At 36.1% G+C, this 15,133-nt stretch overlaps 4 protein-coding genes across 8 annotated transcripts; 1 reads left to right on the top strand and 3 right to left on the bottom strand.

Moving 5' to 3' along the window:
* Positions 1-120: 120 nt before the first annotated feature.
* On the bottom strand, positions 121-5,658 carry LOC104703457 (acyl-CoA-binding domain-containing protein 4). Of its 2 annotated transcripts, none has more exons than XM_010419482.3 (18): positions 5,291-5,658; positions 4,726-4,796; positions 4,230-4,293; positions 4,068-4,139; positions 3,759-3,950; positions 3,584-3,661; positions 3,365-3,475; positions 3,180-3,246; positions 3,012-3,073; positions 2,612-2,751; positions 2,304-2,430; positions 2,114-2,228; positions 1,886-1,974; positions 1,640-1,723; positions 1,377-1,559; positions 956-1,102; positions 753-812; positions 121-526 (listed from the first exon to the last, which is right to left on the bottom strand). In XM_010419482.3, the coding sequence occupies exons 1-18, from the start codon at positions 5,447-5,449 to the stop codon at positions 341-343; spliced, it is 2,007 nt and encodes a 668-aa protein (XP_010417784.2). In that variant the 5' UTR covers positions 5,450-5,658; the 3' UTR covers positions 121-340. The 2 variants fall into 2 exon arrangements, with proteins under 2 accessions (XP_010417784.2, XP_087320219.1); XM_087464093.1 differs by having other exon boundaries at positions 3,759-3,953; positions 5,291-5,632.
* A 77-nt stretch (positions 5,659-5,735) lies between these two features.
* On the bottom strand, positions 5,736-7,319 carry LOC104711581 (Photosystem II reaction center PsbP family protein). Its single transcript, XM_010428311.3, has 3 exons — positions 6,810-7,319; positions 6,493-6,703; positions 5,736-6,139 (listed from the first exon to the last, which is right to left on the bottom strand). The coding sequence occupies exons 1-3, from the start codon at positions 7,129-7,131 to the stop codon at positions 5,827-5,829; spliced, it is 846 nt and encodes a 281-aa protein (XP_010426613.1). The 5' UTR covers positions 7,132-7,319; the 3' UTR covers positions 5,736-5,826.
* Positions 7,320-7,375: 56 nt separating this feature from the next.
* LOC104711669 (Major facilitator superfamily protein) lies at positions 7,376-12,035 on the bottom strand. 4 transcript variants are annotated; one of them, XM_019244550.2, is made up of 17 exons: positions 11,550-12,035; positions 10,648-10,710; positions 10,391-10,480; positions 10,223-10,282; positions 10,045-10,110; positions 9,908-9,973; positions 9,741-9,816; positions 9,588-9,652; positions 9,425-9,517; positions 9,127-9,207; positions 8,921-9,005; positions 8,782-8,825; positions 8,572-8,634; positions 8,257-8,370; positions 8,057-8,116; positions 7,824-7,938; positions 7,376-7,722 (listed from the first exon to the last, which is right to left on the bottom strand). In XM_019244550.2, the coding sequence occupies exons 1-17, from the start codon at positions 11,694-11,696 to the stop codon at positions 7,604-7,606; spliced, it is 1,407 nt and encodes a 468-aa protein (XP_019100095.2). In that variant the 5' UTR covers positions 11,697-12,035; the 3' UTR covers positions 7,376-7,603. The 4 variants fall into 4 exon arrangements, with proteins under 4 accessions (XP_019100095.2, XP_010426795.2, XP_010426875.2 ...); XM_010428493.3 differs by having other exon boundaries at positions 10,048-10,110; XM_010428573.3 differs by having other exon boundaries at positions 10,648-10,694; positions 11,550-11,778.
* Positions 12,036-12,911: 876 nt separating this feature from the next.
* LOC104711485 (S-adenosyl-L-methionine-dependent methyltransferase) lies at positions 12,912-15,131 on the top strand. The gene is made up of 2 exons (XM_010428219.3): positions 12,912-13,454; positions 13,583-15,131. Exon 2 carries the CDS (start codon positions 13,628-13,630, stop codon positions 15,017-15,019), a length of 1,392 nt encoding a protein of 463 aa, XP_010426521.1. The 5' UTR covers positions 12,912-13,454; positions 13,583-13,627; the 3' UTR covers positions 15,020-15,131.
* The last annotated feature ends 2 nt before the right edge of the window (positions 15,132-15,133 follow it).

Here is a 15,133-nt window from a genome sequence, read left to right as displayed (position 1 = left end):
CCCAATGAACTAAATTTGATTGAGGTGACTGGTGATTTATAATTTTACTTTATTTTATGGCTTAAAGAATAAATTTAATGTTAATTTTCTGACACTCTCAAAAAGGTCAACAAAATATTCTGGTGGATAACTTGTAGTATTAAATAACAGAGAACTAACACGAATCAAAAAGTAATACAACAAAGCTCAAAAAAATACGGTATTCAAATATCTTATTTGGAAGAGGAAGAAACCATGCGAGGGACTTTTGACAAAAAAAAAAAAAAAAAATCTCTCTATATATAAAATATATATTTCTTTACTCAAAAGCAAATGACTATCAATTCTGTAAAAAAAATTATCATGGCGAATCATCATCCTTCTCCTGAGGGCTTCCAGCGAGCCAGCCCCAGACGCCACCCGAGCTCTGTCTTTTAGCGTTGATTGCAGCTTGTTCAGATGCAGCCTTTTGACGCTGAAGGAGTTCCAGTTCCTTTTGTAGTGTTTCCAATGTTTGAAGCTTTTGCCTTAGCTCTGCAACATCAACCTGCAAAAGATTGATTCAAAGAATGAGGACCCGAATTAGATTTGCTTTGTTTTTCTTTTCATGATCTAACGTAGCTTCGTATCAACAGATGACAGAGAGATTAGTGATGGATCCACTGTTCTAAATCATCCCGTAATTAAGTATATGTGATTCGATCACAGGTTTCACAGAGTTTCCATCTTCTGTAGGTTACAGTATAAAAGAGATGTGGCTACAGGTTTCATACCTCCAGTTTGAAACACCTTGACTGTTCGGCAGCAAGTTGGCCACGAACAGACTGAAGTTCCTATAAAATGTCAGTACAAAGTTATTTAGGTATATAGAGTATCAGAGAAAAATTCTGACATATTCAGATGATTAAATGTGAGTGAAATTGGAAGAGTTTGCTGCAACCAGTCTTTATGAACTATTGGTTCACCAATTTATTACCTTGTACAACTCTGTATTTCGTGATTCTGCTTCTGCTAACTCCTGCCTTAGTTGGAGAGTCTGCATCTTCTCCTTGTTCAGTGATACCTCTAGTTCTTCTTTCTCGGATTTAAGAGTCGTGATAATCCGTTCGTTGTTTCCTTCAACCTGTGGGATTCATTACCCAAAAACAAAGTAAGAGCGAAAGAGATGGTGATGATCCGGACTGAACTATATATATCCTGTGTTGTTACAATGACTACCAGTACCACAAAATATTATGTGCATCTTTATCCCACAAAAGCTCAAAACAGATACGCTGACATATTTTTTCTATATTAATATCGCAATAGATAGGTGCTATATTCAAATCTCGAACAAATCAGAAGATGCTGCTATATTCAAATTGATTAAGGAGGAAAATTCTGACAAATATATATACCTTTGATCCAGCGTTAACATTGTCCATGACGATTTCCCGTACTCTGCCTTCTTGGCTCACCTCAACCTCAGACTCAATGTCTCTGGTTGTGGCGTTATTCACTGCAGAAAGACTACCTGGCAAAGGCGCTTCCAGATTCTTTGTTTGCAATGTTGATTTGTGGCTTGGTTTAAGAAGATGAATCTACCACAAAGAAAGTATTAGAATCAGAATTAAATGCAAAATCAAGAGAAATGTACTTATAGGTTTAGATCAGTCCCTACTTCGTTGTTGTAACGCCCATTGTATCCACCAAAAGCGACTAGCACATCTTCACCACTGTAAGAACTTACGACTAAACTTAATCCCTGTTAGAAAAGGAAAGGAATATGAAAATGAAATACACAAGACTGATATTTTTCGAAATCTTGAAAAGGCAACTAGCATGTTTCAGGAATGATTTGGTGAAAATTCTGTCTTGTATAGTTATCTGGAGAATAAACATGGTTATAGTCGGTTCATGTAAGTACCTCGCTAGCAAGAGGTACACGTCCTTGAACTGAAGCGACTACCGACCATGCAAGAGTTGACATGTTTAGTACAACACTCTCAGAGGCTCCTGCAGTAATTTATTACAAAATCAGTCACCACGCAAAACAAAGCAACTAATCTATTTTCCCCAGAAAGGTTCCAGAGAAGGATAAACAGAAATGGTTGGGAAAAGAAGATAATTTCCATAGAAAAGAGCATGAGCATACCACTCTTGTTATCACCGCCACCAACAATAAACCAGTTCTCCCCAATTGTCACGCCAGCATGTCCAGCTCTTGTAGTTGGTGCATCACCCTGTTGTGCTGGTCTTGACCATTCCATCTACATGTGACAGTTATATCAGAGGACAAAGAACGTTTGAGAGCAGCTGAAAAATACACTCTTAGCTTAACTTACAGTCTGCAAATCAAGGACATGCAGATCATCGAAACAGGTTGCATGTGAGCCCCCACCAAAGATAAGAAGGTAACGTTCCGCATGCACTGCAGCAGCATGATCAGACCTCGGAGATGGAGATACACCCCTGCAATTTGACACCAGTTTTCAGCCCTGAATTGCTAATCTTTCAATAAAGACTACTTAATTACTAAAAGAGATAGATGAAGGAATTCTAAATGTATTCATATTCTGGTTCTTTTTCTAATCTTAAATGGGTTTGACTTCTTCTGAAGAGAACAAAATGCAGAAACATCATAACATCTTACACGGCATCTATCTCATCCCAAGTCATCGTTTCTAGGTCAAGTATATGTAAATCGTTCAGAAGTGATCTCTTTGCATCTTGCCCGCCAAATATCACCAAAGTTTTACCCACAATTGTGACTGACTGTCCTCCACGTGAAACCTGAAAGCAAGAGATAATGACAAAGAAAGTCTCAATTTATGTAACCAAACTGCATATACGACTCCCAAATCAGAACGGAGAAGTTTTGGATTCAGATGCAACTGAACCCTGAAGATAGTATGGGAGAATAAGGAAAGAAAACAACTTTTCTTTTTTTTGTCTCTTATGACGGCCAAAAACATGAATTGTTTATAATAATGGAATATTTCCATGCAAAGGTAACGAAAAACAAAGACAGCATGAGAGAAGCGAAAATATACCGGTGGTTTTCCATATGTCTTAAGCATTGACCATGTACTGGTATGCGTATCAAAGACCTTCACTGTGATAGGAGAACAGTAGAAAAATGATATGTAATCATTGAGAGTCCAGAAAACTCCTATAAGATATGTGCAACTAATCGTCTTCAAAAAATTATAAACACTAACCTTGGATAGATTCTGAGGGATCCTTTGTATGGCCACCGATAGACAGCAGATTGTTGTCCCATGGTATCTGCAAAACAAGCAAAGAAGACAAGTCAACATTTGTATGTATAGCTAGAGTCTTCTTTGTTACCCTGTCTTGAATATTTCTGGGCAAGAAAGCCAAACGAGTGAATTTATAAACTAACCAAAGAATGACCAGCACAAGGAGCTAATAATGTTGGAGTTGATGTTTCCTCTGATTCACTTGCAACCTTGGTTTCAACTCTTGACCAAGTCCAGTTTTTTAAATCTAGAACCTGTATACAGAGGGAACTGTCAGCGGGAATGGTATTGCCAAGCTAGGTCAAAATGAATATCTCAATTACATCATCAGCTTATTCTTAAGAATCGTATAAGTAGCTTACATGAAGATCACCGAGGTAACGGCCATTATGATTTCCACCATATATATACATCTTATCTTGAATAACAGCTGCTCCATGCTGAAATGAATGTATAAACAAGACTCAGAAAATTCAGAAGATACATGAATGACAGGACGTTTTTCTTATCATCCAAAAGAGAGAAAAAAATTAATACCTCGTAACGAGCTTTTGGCGGCTGACCTGATGTTTGGGGTGCCGTCCACTGGTTATACACAGAAACAGTATTTGACTCTTCTGAGACTACATCTTTATCTTGGGTTTCAGCCAATTGTCCATTCTCAGTGGAAATTGTCTTTGTCTCGCCAAATGAGTTACCATTCTCAATAACAGGCTCATCTTTCGTTCTCTGCTACAGAGAATGAATGCACTAAAAGACTCGAATACTTTTCTTCAGCCAAGCAAAAGATATGTGTAATATTTCCCATGGTTTGGACATCGAAACCCAAGGGATACAAAAACTTACATTAATTTGGACATCTACGACAGGATCTGGAATATCATTAGATGCCCTGGAATACCAACCAGGATCGTCTTCCTGGTAAAAATTGAGCAATAGGGAAGAAATCAAGACTATGCTTGGGTAAATTCTTTTTAAAAAATAAGTGTAGACCTCTCTGTCGGTTACCTCCAGAATTTTCACAAAGAGACGCATTGCCTCGGTGGAGGGCATGGTTCCGAGCTCCTGCCAACTAGGTATATATAAAAATGCTTCAGAACAGTAGCATGTGTTTCTTTCAGGAAAGTTCACTAGGACAACGTTAAAGGTTTGTTTTCCTTAAAAACATCCTAAGCAGTAACAACCTCGGTAATATAGACCAAAACATAGGTAAGAATTTAGTTTTTTTCCACAAGGATGCAAATACAAATCCTGCATTTTTTATTTTCCTCAAAAGCTAGCTAACACTAGAACCCCTTTGCTGTTCCCCTGATTTATGAGGCATCTGAAGTCTTCCACTCTAGTAATTGATGAAATCTATGATACCTCCTAATAATATCTACCAGAAAAACTTCTTCCTACAACTATGATTCACAAACTCAAGCATAGAAACGTAAAAGAGCCAGTGATAAATGCAAGAATGTTAATTATAGATAAGTATTTGCAGACAGCAGGAAAATCTAACCTTCTCCATTTGCTTTGCTCCACAGGTCTCCATGCACTAGGTTTGGGAGTGTTGCATGGTCCGACAGTAGCCTGTATACATAATAAGTCCAAGAGATCATCAACACTAAGCCTATATCATAGCCAGGAATTGAAAATTAGCTGACTCGAGATTTAATTAGTTGAAGGGAAAGTTTCTCTCACAAAAACACATGACAAAAGGCTAAGTTTCTGACATTATAATCACATAACATGATAATGAAGCAACTATAGATCTAAGCAAACTACGATTGAATCTGATTAATAAGACTACTTCAATCACGTTTCCAATCAAATCTCGGGCAACATTTCACTGACAAGTTAAACAGTCAGCAATGGATCCTAACCAGGGTCGAAATATAGCTAAATCAGACAAGTTAAGTGCGTCATTTCTAGGATCTGATAAGAATTCGAGGAGATGAATATGAATCGATGAACCAAAACAAAGAAATCAATATCGAAACCACCAGATCTCGTGAAATTCAAAACCTAAATCCACAATCGTGAGGTTGGAAAATCGAAGAAGATCATAAATGGAAGTTGCTGACCTGCTGGTACAACGCATAGAATAGTAGTGCAGTATCCTTTGAGAATTTCGAGCTGACGTTTTTCGCCGACGAATCAGATCCGTCGAGACCGACGTAAGATGCGGCGGCGTAGAACCTCTCCGGGTAAGCGGGACCAGAGGTTGCTCTAGCCATAGCCATTTGTCTCTTTCTCTGACTTCAACCGCGGATTTGAGCGGAGATTGCGAAGCCCAGGAGCAGAGATGTGGGCGTTTTCTAGTTTCGTTTGTTTTAAAGATGCAAGTTTTTATCAGATTACTTTTAAAATATTTTTAATTTGATTTTTAAAAAAATATTCTCAACATTTAAATATTTTAATTAATCAAAAATTTGTAGTAATTGCTAGGTGCAGTGTTTATATAGCGGCACGATCAATAAAACACATGATCATAGTTGTCTCTTTGTTGGTATCTATTTACTTGTAAAGTGAATCAACATGAGACTGTATTATATACTCAACAAACAAAATAAGATTGTAATGTCTTGTTTCTTTTTTAGTGTTTACAAATTGTTTACATTTAAGAAATGATGTTGAACGATTTAGCAGTAGTGTAAATCTTCGATCTCACCTCCGACCAAGCTGACTCTGGAGCTTGAGCGTTCAGCGTATAGAGCCGGCCACGGTGAGCGCAACAAATGGCTACATTATGCCGTCTGAATACGGGTGATTCGACTTTAAACTCCAACTCATAGTACTTCAAGTTTCTCTCTGAATCTTGTCTGAGATTTGATTCTAGCAAAGTTCCTTTTAAATCTGTTCGTTGACCGGATCCTGTCACCGTTCTTACTATTGCTTCTCCTACTTCTTTTGGCCCTCCAAATGCTTCGATTCTACAAATCATAAGTCGTAAAGCAATGATTGTTTTGATTGTCTCAAATAAAATGCCAATTGTTCTGAGAACCGGTCTAGGTGCTACACAACTTTAACATAGATCTTTAACACTTCTAGCTAACCGGGGTCTACACCAACTTATGTAACCAATTCAAAGTACCTAGTGTAATAAACAATCTTGAAAATTACAACTTGAATCTAGTGAGACCATGATAACAAATAGAATCGAGAGTGACAACTTGATAACAATAGATTTATCATAGCTAGTTGAATGTCTTTTGCTTTTTGTAAATTCTTGTAAACCATATGAACAATGCAAAATCTACAAGAAATATGTACGAACGATGCTTACGAGAAGCTGGGTGAGACAGGGGAGACGATAACACTGACGTTGAGCTCACCGGTCGAACCGGGAGGTCCAAATGCAACAACCGGTTCATTAACGTTTTTCCGGCGAATGTTTCTTGCCGGAGGAAGGTCTAGCGATGTCTCACGTTCTGACTTCTCCGCCGCTCTATACAAAAGCGTCTGGTCTCCAACCCACGTAACCGGATATATAAATTCTGTGATCATATATATATACAAAAGTTGTAATTAATTTGACAACAAACCGGAGAATAAATATAAAATCATTAAACCGGAGAAATTGAAATTGGATGACTTACTAACCGAATCCTTGAACCGTGTCGATACATCTGCTATACCCTCCAATCGGATAGACGACGTCGAGTTTCAGATTCCGGCCGAGTTCCGGCGATAAACCGAGTACAAAACTCGTGATACCACAGAAATTGGCACCAACGGCAAGAACAGAGGACGATCCTACACCCAGAAGAAGGCGACGGTTGAATTTCTCAGCCAGCGGAGAAAACTCCTCGGCCGGGGTAGTTTTCCGATCATCGGAGGATTGTTGAGCGATCAAGAAGTCCGAGAGTTTAGCATTCGTAGGCTGTGATGAGTGTAGCAGAGAGAAGTAAGGTTTCAGAGACATATCTCTCGTTAAGTTGTTCTTTAAAGTGAGAGGTCGTCGTTACGTGTTGTTTGCCGAACGGTCGACTCTCTCTTATCACCTGCAGATCGTGTTTAAAACGACGACGTTTGTAGGTTCTCTCATTGACAACGTGGCTCTTTTTTTTTCTTTCTTTTTTTCAATTTCTTTTAACATTTACCATCCACACTAGTTTTACAGTCACATGTATATCATCATTAAATAAGAACTGAAAAAAAAAAAAAAGTATAGAAACAAGCTTATACTTGTGCAATTTCATCATCTGAATACGAATCTGTAATGTGTGTTACAAACCAAAATAAAATAAAATAGTATACATTATTTTACAAAAATAAATCTTATGAATTAAATTACACAATGGAAACTTTCTACTAAAATTAGCAAAGGATGTAGAATATTACAATAGATATATCAACCTTTTTTATGTATTGAATATATCTCGATCTGATTAACCCTAAATATTGCCAAACGATAGTTGGATTTCTTCTAGCGTCAATCCTCGAGTCTCCGGCACCAACCACCATGTGAATACAACTGTTCCTCCACATACTGCAGCGGATATTATAAATGTCCCTGCAATTTGTTTTCATTAACACACGATTAATTAATTTGGAACAAGGATTATATGTGTATATATAGTATATATATATATATATATGTTTTATGTTACTCACCTGTTTGGCTCCAAAAGAACATAAAATTGAAACAATAGTTGGCGATCCAACCAGTGAACCAATTGGTTATGGTCACTAAACTCCCAGCTAATACCTTTATATCCATTGGAAATATCTGCTCAGAAAATAATTAACGTAAATGATAATAATGGCACAACGATCATATGAATAAAATTATCATAATCCAAAAAAAAAGAGAGTAAAAGAATATGTTTTTGCTCGCATGTATATACCTCAGACATTATAATCCACGGCAACGCTCCCATCCCAATTGCAAACATCATCGTAAATGACTGTTAAAGTTATAGATTGTTATAGCTTGTCACATATTTGAAATAGTTATCAATATGTATATATGGATTTTTGTGAGGAATTTGATCAAATATGTACACGTTTATAATTTAGACTGAAAATCAAATAGTGAAAAACTTACCAATATTCCAATGAAACAGAGAATTGGAGTAATTTTTCCAAGCTCCGGGTCATCTTTAACTCCAAACGCTACTGCTAATGTGATACAGCTCAAACATAACCCAGATGCTGAAGCCTGCAAATTCGATGTATTAAATTTATGTTATATCTAAAAAAAAAAATTATTAGCCGTTTAGGTGGCTATGGAATCTCTGAACTTGAACAATCATAATTAAGTACCTAAATATATAATATAGGAAAAGTCATAGCCTCTAAGTATCCAATTAATTAGCGAAACAAAGATGGAGTCTAGAAGAAAAAGGTATAAAATTCTAACCATAAGAAGTGGACGTCTTCCCCATCGATCCACAAGGAGTAGACCCATAAAAGATTTCGGTACCTATACATGATCATTGATAATACAGTCAGATATTAATTATTACGATGTGAGAATACAGTCAATGATGCAATCATTGTTAGTTAGGAAGAGTATATATTAGGGGTCAAAATGCATTTAAAATTAGAAAAACAAAAAAAAATTACGTACGACGATAAAAGACAACACCATCATCCCAATCCGAGAAGGAAACCCTAAAAGATAAAAAGTGTTAATTAGTTTATTATAGTCTAAGTAAATTAAATTAAAAACAATTTATTAGTACATCTTAATGAAGACAGGTGATTACCGGCATGATTAAATATAGTGGTTCCGTAGCCACCTATTCCAGCCGATCCACATAACTGTTGCAGAACCATCAAACCTATGCCTATCTAAAGACAACAAAACCGAGTCCACAAAAAAAATCAAAGAGTAATTTGGTTATTGAGTTCTTAAATAATAATATATTTCATGCATGGAAATTAATATAAATGAAACCCTTATTTATCTTACTGTAAGTTGATGAGCATATTTCTTTCTGAAAAGACTACGAATGCTGATATTCGACCTTTGTTTTGAAGCTTCAACTGAAATCTATAAATTTAACACAAATATGATCTGAGTGAGAATTTGAAGATAAAATAAAAACTTTTGTAGTTTTCTTTGGAGATCAGTTTTTTTTTTTTTGTGATTTATTTGAATGATTTACCAGTGATATTAAAAAATCACATGCCGAACATCTAAATTAAATATGGGAATCATATATATATATATTTGGGCAAGATTATGAGAATGATTTATAGGTGTGTACCTTGATTTCACAAGCTTCGGGCACAATATCATAGTTTGGTCCTCTTAACTTTTGAAGAACTGCTTCAACTTCTTTATCACGGCCGTTTTTCGCCTATAAATATGATGCGCATATATCATTATCTCTTCGCAACAATCATGTTATGTATATTTATATGACTAACCAGCCATCTGGGAGACTCAGGTATGAAGAACAGACCAATAACTTGTATCCAACATGGAATACTACCTGGTTAGAAATGGATTATTTTTAGTTAGTTAAGTAAAAAAATAAAACTTGAGAGAACTGAAATTTTTAAAAATAAATAATGAATCACCGATTAAGGCTAAAGTTCTCCATGACACGAAATTTCCAAAGTAATATACGATTGCGATTCCAAAGTTTTGCAACAGCTGCGTAAGTACTACTAATCTTAGTTTATATATACTAATGCATAAATGATAGATTGTGTATATAAAATTCGCGTTTAGATTGGTAAGTCACCTGATTACTAAATGTAAAAGCCCCTCGTACGTGCTTGGGTGTTATTTCGGCAACATATACAGGAATCTATAATAATTTTCAATTGAAAAAGATATTAGCAGGAATTAACTATAATTTGAAGGAAATTATGTTTTTACCACGTAGCTAACGAGACCAACTCCAATTCCCACCAAAACCCGTCCCATGTCAAGCCAAATAATATCCTGTTTCAAAATATAATTTAAAATAAGAATTTGTTTTGTCCGTAGTCTATTTGAAGTTGCAAAAAAAAAAAAAAGCAAGTAAGACTATTAATTAGATGGGTTATGAGGAAACCTTGGCTAGTGCAATGGCAAGCCAGCCACTTACGCAGAATATATCAGCGAGCCACAACGTCTAAGCAAAATCGTGAGGGTTTAGAATTTTACGATATAAAGTTAGAGGCATTTGACAAAATAGAATAATTATAGGGGCAATTTAAAGAATGATGCATGAACACTTCACCATTTTATAACCGAAGGTAGCTGCAGCTTTGGCGCTGAATATTGCACCGAACATTCCTCCAAACGTCGAGAGCGAACCAAACAGCGAAAACTGTAATAATTTTACATTAACATTACCACAGTTATCTCAACACACAATAGTCAATTTTAACCAAATACATCCTCTTGTAAAAGTGGAATATTTACTTGACAAAATCCATAAATGTTTTTTAAGTAAAGAAATGTATTATATATATATATATTAAAATATGGACTTACTTGTGCAAGAGAAAGATCCAAGTCTGTCATAATGGAGTGCATTGTATCTGCAGTATAACCCATCTGCGTAACCATATAAATTGATTGAAATTATCTAGTTACTTACTCTTAGTTTACCACCATTATATTCCTTGAAAATATCTCAACTATTGTACTATCGGACTCTCTCTGTGTGGTTAGAAACTCCAAAATAAAAGATATGTAGTGGTCCAATCTAACATTTTCGAGGTCCACACAGAACTTATCGTTTTCAATTTTTTTTTCTTTTTCTGTAGATTTAAACTCCAATTATTATTCCAAGATTAGGATCTAAATATGAGGCCAATAATGTATTAATTTCTTTATTTGTGTTGGTTGTACTAAATATTTTATAAAAACAACTTTTTAACAAAAAAAAATTAGTGACTCTAAAATTATAACATTTGTCCAAAAGAAATTAAATAGTCCTAAAAACTTTAAAACGTTTAGTGGCATGAATCTTTTTTGCCTAATTAGCCTCGTTCTCTACATCTCTATATATGAATTGAGTCGGCATATGCATATAGAGAGAGATTGCATATCGTCATGTATCGGAACATTATTTTCCCCATCCCTAATAACTAACGACCTACCAGTTTTTTTTTTTTTTTTTCAACGACCTACCAGTATTGGTTAAACCACAAAGATGATTTCCTTTATTTGTGTTAATTGTATACTGTTAAAATATTTTCTAAACAACAAATTTAATGGCCTTTAAAGTATAACAATTGTTCTAAAGATATAAATAGTCCTAAAAGCTAAGAAATTAGTGGTCGTGAATCTCTTGCTTAAGCTCATTTATCATATATATCTACATCTGACTTTGGTTCTATTAGGAAGAGAGAGAGGGAGAGAGAGAGAGAAAGAGAGAGATGGGTACGTACGGCAGCGCCATAGGTGAAGGAGGCGGAGACAATGATGAAGGTGGAGAAGAAAAGAAGTGGAGTTGTATTTGCATTGATCTCTTCGTCATTTACCAATAACAATCCTTTCTCCGTAGCATCCTCCTCGCCTCCCTCCATTTTCTCCATTCAAACCCTAATAATTATTAATTAAGAAGAAGAATAAAGAAAAGATTTACATGTTCGTAAGCTGGAATGTTATTTATAGACTACTACAGTATAGGAAGTATTGCTGTTTTTAACCACAGAAATGGAAAGAAATATCATGATATTTTTGTGTCGACGTCGTCGATGAATCTGTCATTTATTTCTGTCTCGGTTCATGGCCACTGTTTGTATTAACCAACATACCGTGTTTGTTATATTTCGGTTATGTTCTGGTTTAAGGCTCCGGTTTGCTTTGGTCGTCACTATTCAATAGTACTATTCATCTACCTATTTAATTTTGAATTAATGTGTTCCTCCAACCATAAAGTTTGATTTTTAGCCCAAGGGGTCGTCCTCAGGGGTCAAGTTACCGGATTTGCTTTTATACGAATTTATGGGAGTACACGACAGAAGAGGAACATCCAACTTGAGAAAAACGTTGAAGTCTAATAATAATAGGTTAATCATTTTCGTAAAGAAAGAAACTACTAGTAAAAGGAGAGAACAACGGACACGTCTGGTATGACCACATAGCAATGTCAGCGTGTACAAGAACGTTGAGTAAAAAAATTTTATACTTACAGTATTTAACTCTCATTTAAATCCAATCAGAATTTTTCTGGTTTTTTTTTTTTTGGGTCGATTCCACTCAACTTTACCCTCTTATCATTATTTTAGGCTTTAAAAAACCAACCAAATCACACCCGTCATCTTTAGTAGTGGATGGACATCACATGTGACTGTCTCTCTTGTTGTCTTGAATTGACGCTACGGCGGGGTTCATTATAATGTCGATAGCTAGGTTTGATTAATTATTTTGGAATTAAATTTTTTTCCCAGTTCTAGTTAATTCCAATTCCACGTTACTTACAAAAATTTGGGCCCCATAAAAACGACGTTGGATGTTGATTGGAACAAGAAGCCCACAAAAAAATTACAAAATGAAAGAGTTGGTCTAATTGTCAACTTAAAGTAGGTCAGATTGGATATGAAGAGAGAGACGTATTCAAACTTCCAACAAACTTTCACATCAATCATCGTCAAGGCAAAAGAAGTTTGAATCTCACATCACTTGTCGAGATGCTGTTAAGATCTATTTTATTTGAAACCCACAAAAGAATTGACTGGACGAGATAGCCTGTCGAGTACGTAATACGATTATTGTCTTATATATATTGTTAGTTTGTTTATATATTTACACACACTATATAGCAAATCAATTACTCCAACTTTTCGAGGTTTTTGGTCTTTTATACATTTTCAATTTTTTTAGGTCTAATGATATATACACACATGTATACTTTTTTGCCATATATGTAAAGTATGCATGTTGGTGTTATTTATATACTTATCGCTTATGGTTGACTTTTGAATTTTATATATATTCAAAGACGCAGAGAATGAGAGAATACCGAATATTAAGGAATTAGGCACGTTGGTGTGTTAAAGATAGAGAGGGAGAGACACTCAGTGAGTGGGTTTTGTCCTAATAACTTAGTCACAATAAGTCAGCTTTAGGCTTAAGCTCTAAGTATCTCCAGCTCCTTAATTCTTCAAGCAGACACAAAACACACACACTTTTTCTCCGCAGCTCTCGGATCTCTAGATTCAAATAGCGTTTCAGCTTTGAGGTTGAGAAACAAAACTCATGAATCTCTTCAACTTTTGCTGGAGAAACCAGAGAGGAACATATACTCCGAGGTTTCCATCAACATATCAAGGCATATCTCTTCTTACCTGGTAATAATTAATGTTTTTTTCCCTTCACCTATCATCACGTTATTAGGACCGCTTAGCTCTGTTTAGTTCTCTCTAGAAAATGTGTTTAGAGCTAGCGAATCGATTTACACTTTGCTCTGTTTTGTCAGATAAATCACTTGAGAGACATTAACTCTTTCGGTTAAGAATAAGAAATGGGGAGATCATGTCTGCCTAGATGGCGATTAGGAAGACTAATGGCAGGGTTACAAGTGATCTTAGGGTTAATAGTGATCACTGTGAGCTTCTCATGTCTCTATAGATTCCATTCCGCGGGTTACTTCTTGCACAACGAAGACATTTGCCGCAATATTTACACAATCAAAGAAGTCAGCAACGAAGGGTTCGATCTAAAGGCCCTGCACGATCGTGTTGATGATGTACTAGAAAAGATGGACAACTTGTACGAGAAGCTAGAGAAGACGGTAAAAGAGATGGAGAAGAGCAAAGACGGAAGCAAAAAAGAGATCAAGAAGTTTCTTGAAGATGAAGTGATGAAGCCATTTTACTATGCTCATATCGGGTTAAGGCAAATCCGGTTACCTAAACCCGAAGGAATCAGAAACACAACGGAAAAGGAAGAGCCTTTGATCAATAAGTTTCTCATTGAGGAGATAAGGAAGTACATTACACCAAAGGATAATAGGGTTGGGAAAATAAACATGTTTGGAACAGAGAGAGTTTCCAACACTATTGGTCATGCTTGTGTGTTGATGAAGATGGAGTTAGAGAAGTATATGGATTATGATGTTGGAGCGTATTGCGATGATGACTGGAACTTAGCACAGAAGTTGATACTTGGCGGGTGTGATCCGTTACCTAGAAGACGATGCTTGACAAGAGCATCAATGACATACCAGAAACCTTATCCGATCAACGAGTCATTGTGGAAGCTACCTGATGATAGAAACGTAAGATGGGGAAATTACCAATGCAGGAACTTCGCGTGTTTATCAAGCAAGAACCCTAAAAGGGGTTACACGAAATGCAGTGGATGTTTTGAAATGGAGAAAGAGAGTGAGAAATGGGTCAAAAACAGTACTTTGTTAGTTGACTTCATGATTGATGATGTTCTGAGAGCCAAGCCAGGTGAGATTAGGATTGGATTGGATTATGGTGTTGGGACAGGGACATTTGCAGCAAGAATGAGAGAGAAGAACGTGACGATTATCACAACTGCTTTGAACTTGGGAGCTCCTTTCAATGAGATGATTGCTTTGAGAGGTTTGATCCCATTGTACATCTCCATGAACCAGAGGCTACCGTTCTTCGACAATACAATGGATATGATTCACACCGCCGGATTAATGGATGGTTGGATCGATCTTCTTCTGATGGATTTCGTGTTATATGATTGGGATCGAGTGCTGAGACCCGGTGGGTTACTGTGGATTGATAGATTCTTCTGTAAAAAGAAGGATCTTGATGATTATATGTACATGTTCCTGCAGTTTAGGTACAAGAAACACAAGTGGGCTATTTCACCTAAATCAAAGGATGAGGTTTATCTCTCTGCATTGCTCGAGAAGCCTCCTCGTGCCATCTAAGAAAACAATATAAGTTTAAGCTTCAACGTTTGTAATTGACATTCTTACTCATTTGATTGTGTAATCCTTGTTTTAATTGAATACAGTAGACTGTCAGCTCTGTTTCACTTTACT

This window comes from Camelina sativa, chromosome 1, assembly GCF_030686135.1.
Source record: "Camelina sativa cultivar CO46 ecotype springtype chromosome 1, ASM3068613v1".
In the NCBI taxonomy this organism is placed as follows: Eukaryota; Viridiplantae; Streptophyta; class Magnoliopsida; order Brassicales; family Brassicaceae; genus Camelina; species Camelina sativa.
The sequence above is the reverse complement of the archived record's forward strand: the minus strand, read 5'-3'. Positions and strand labels throughout refer to the sequence as shown.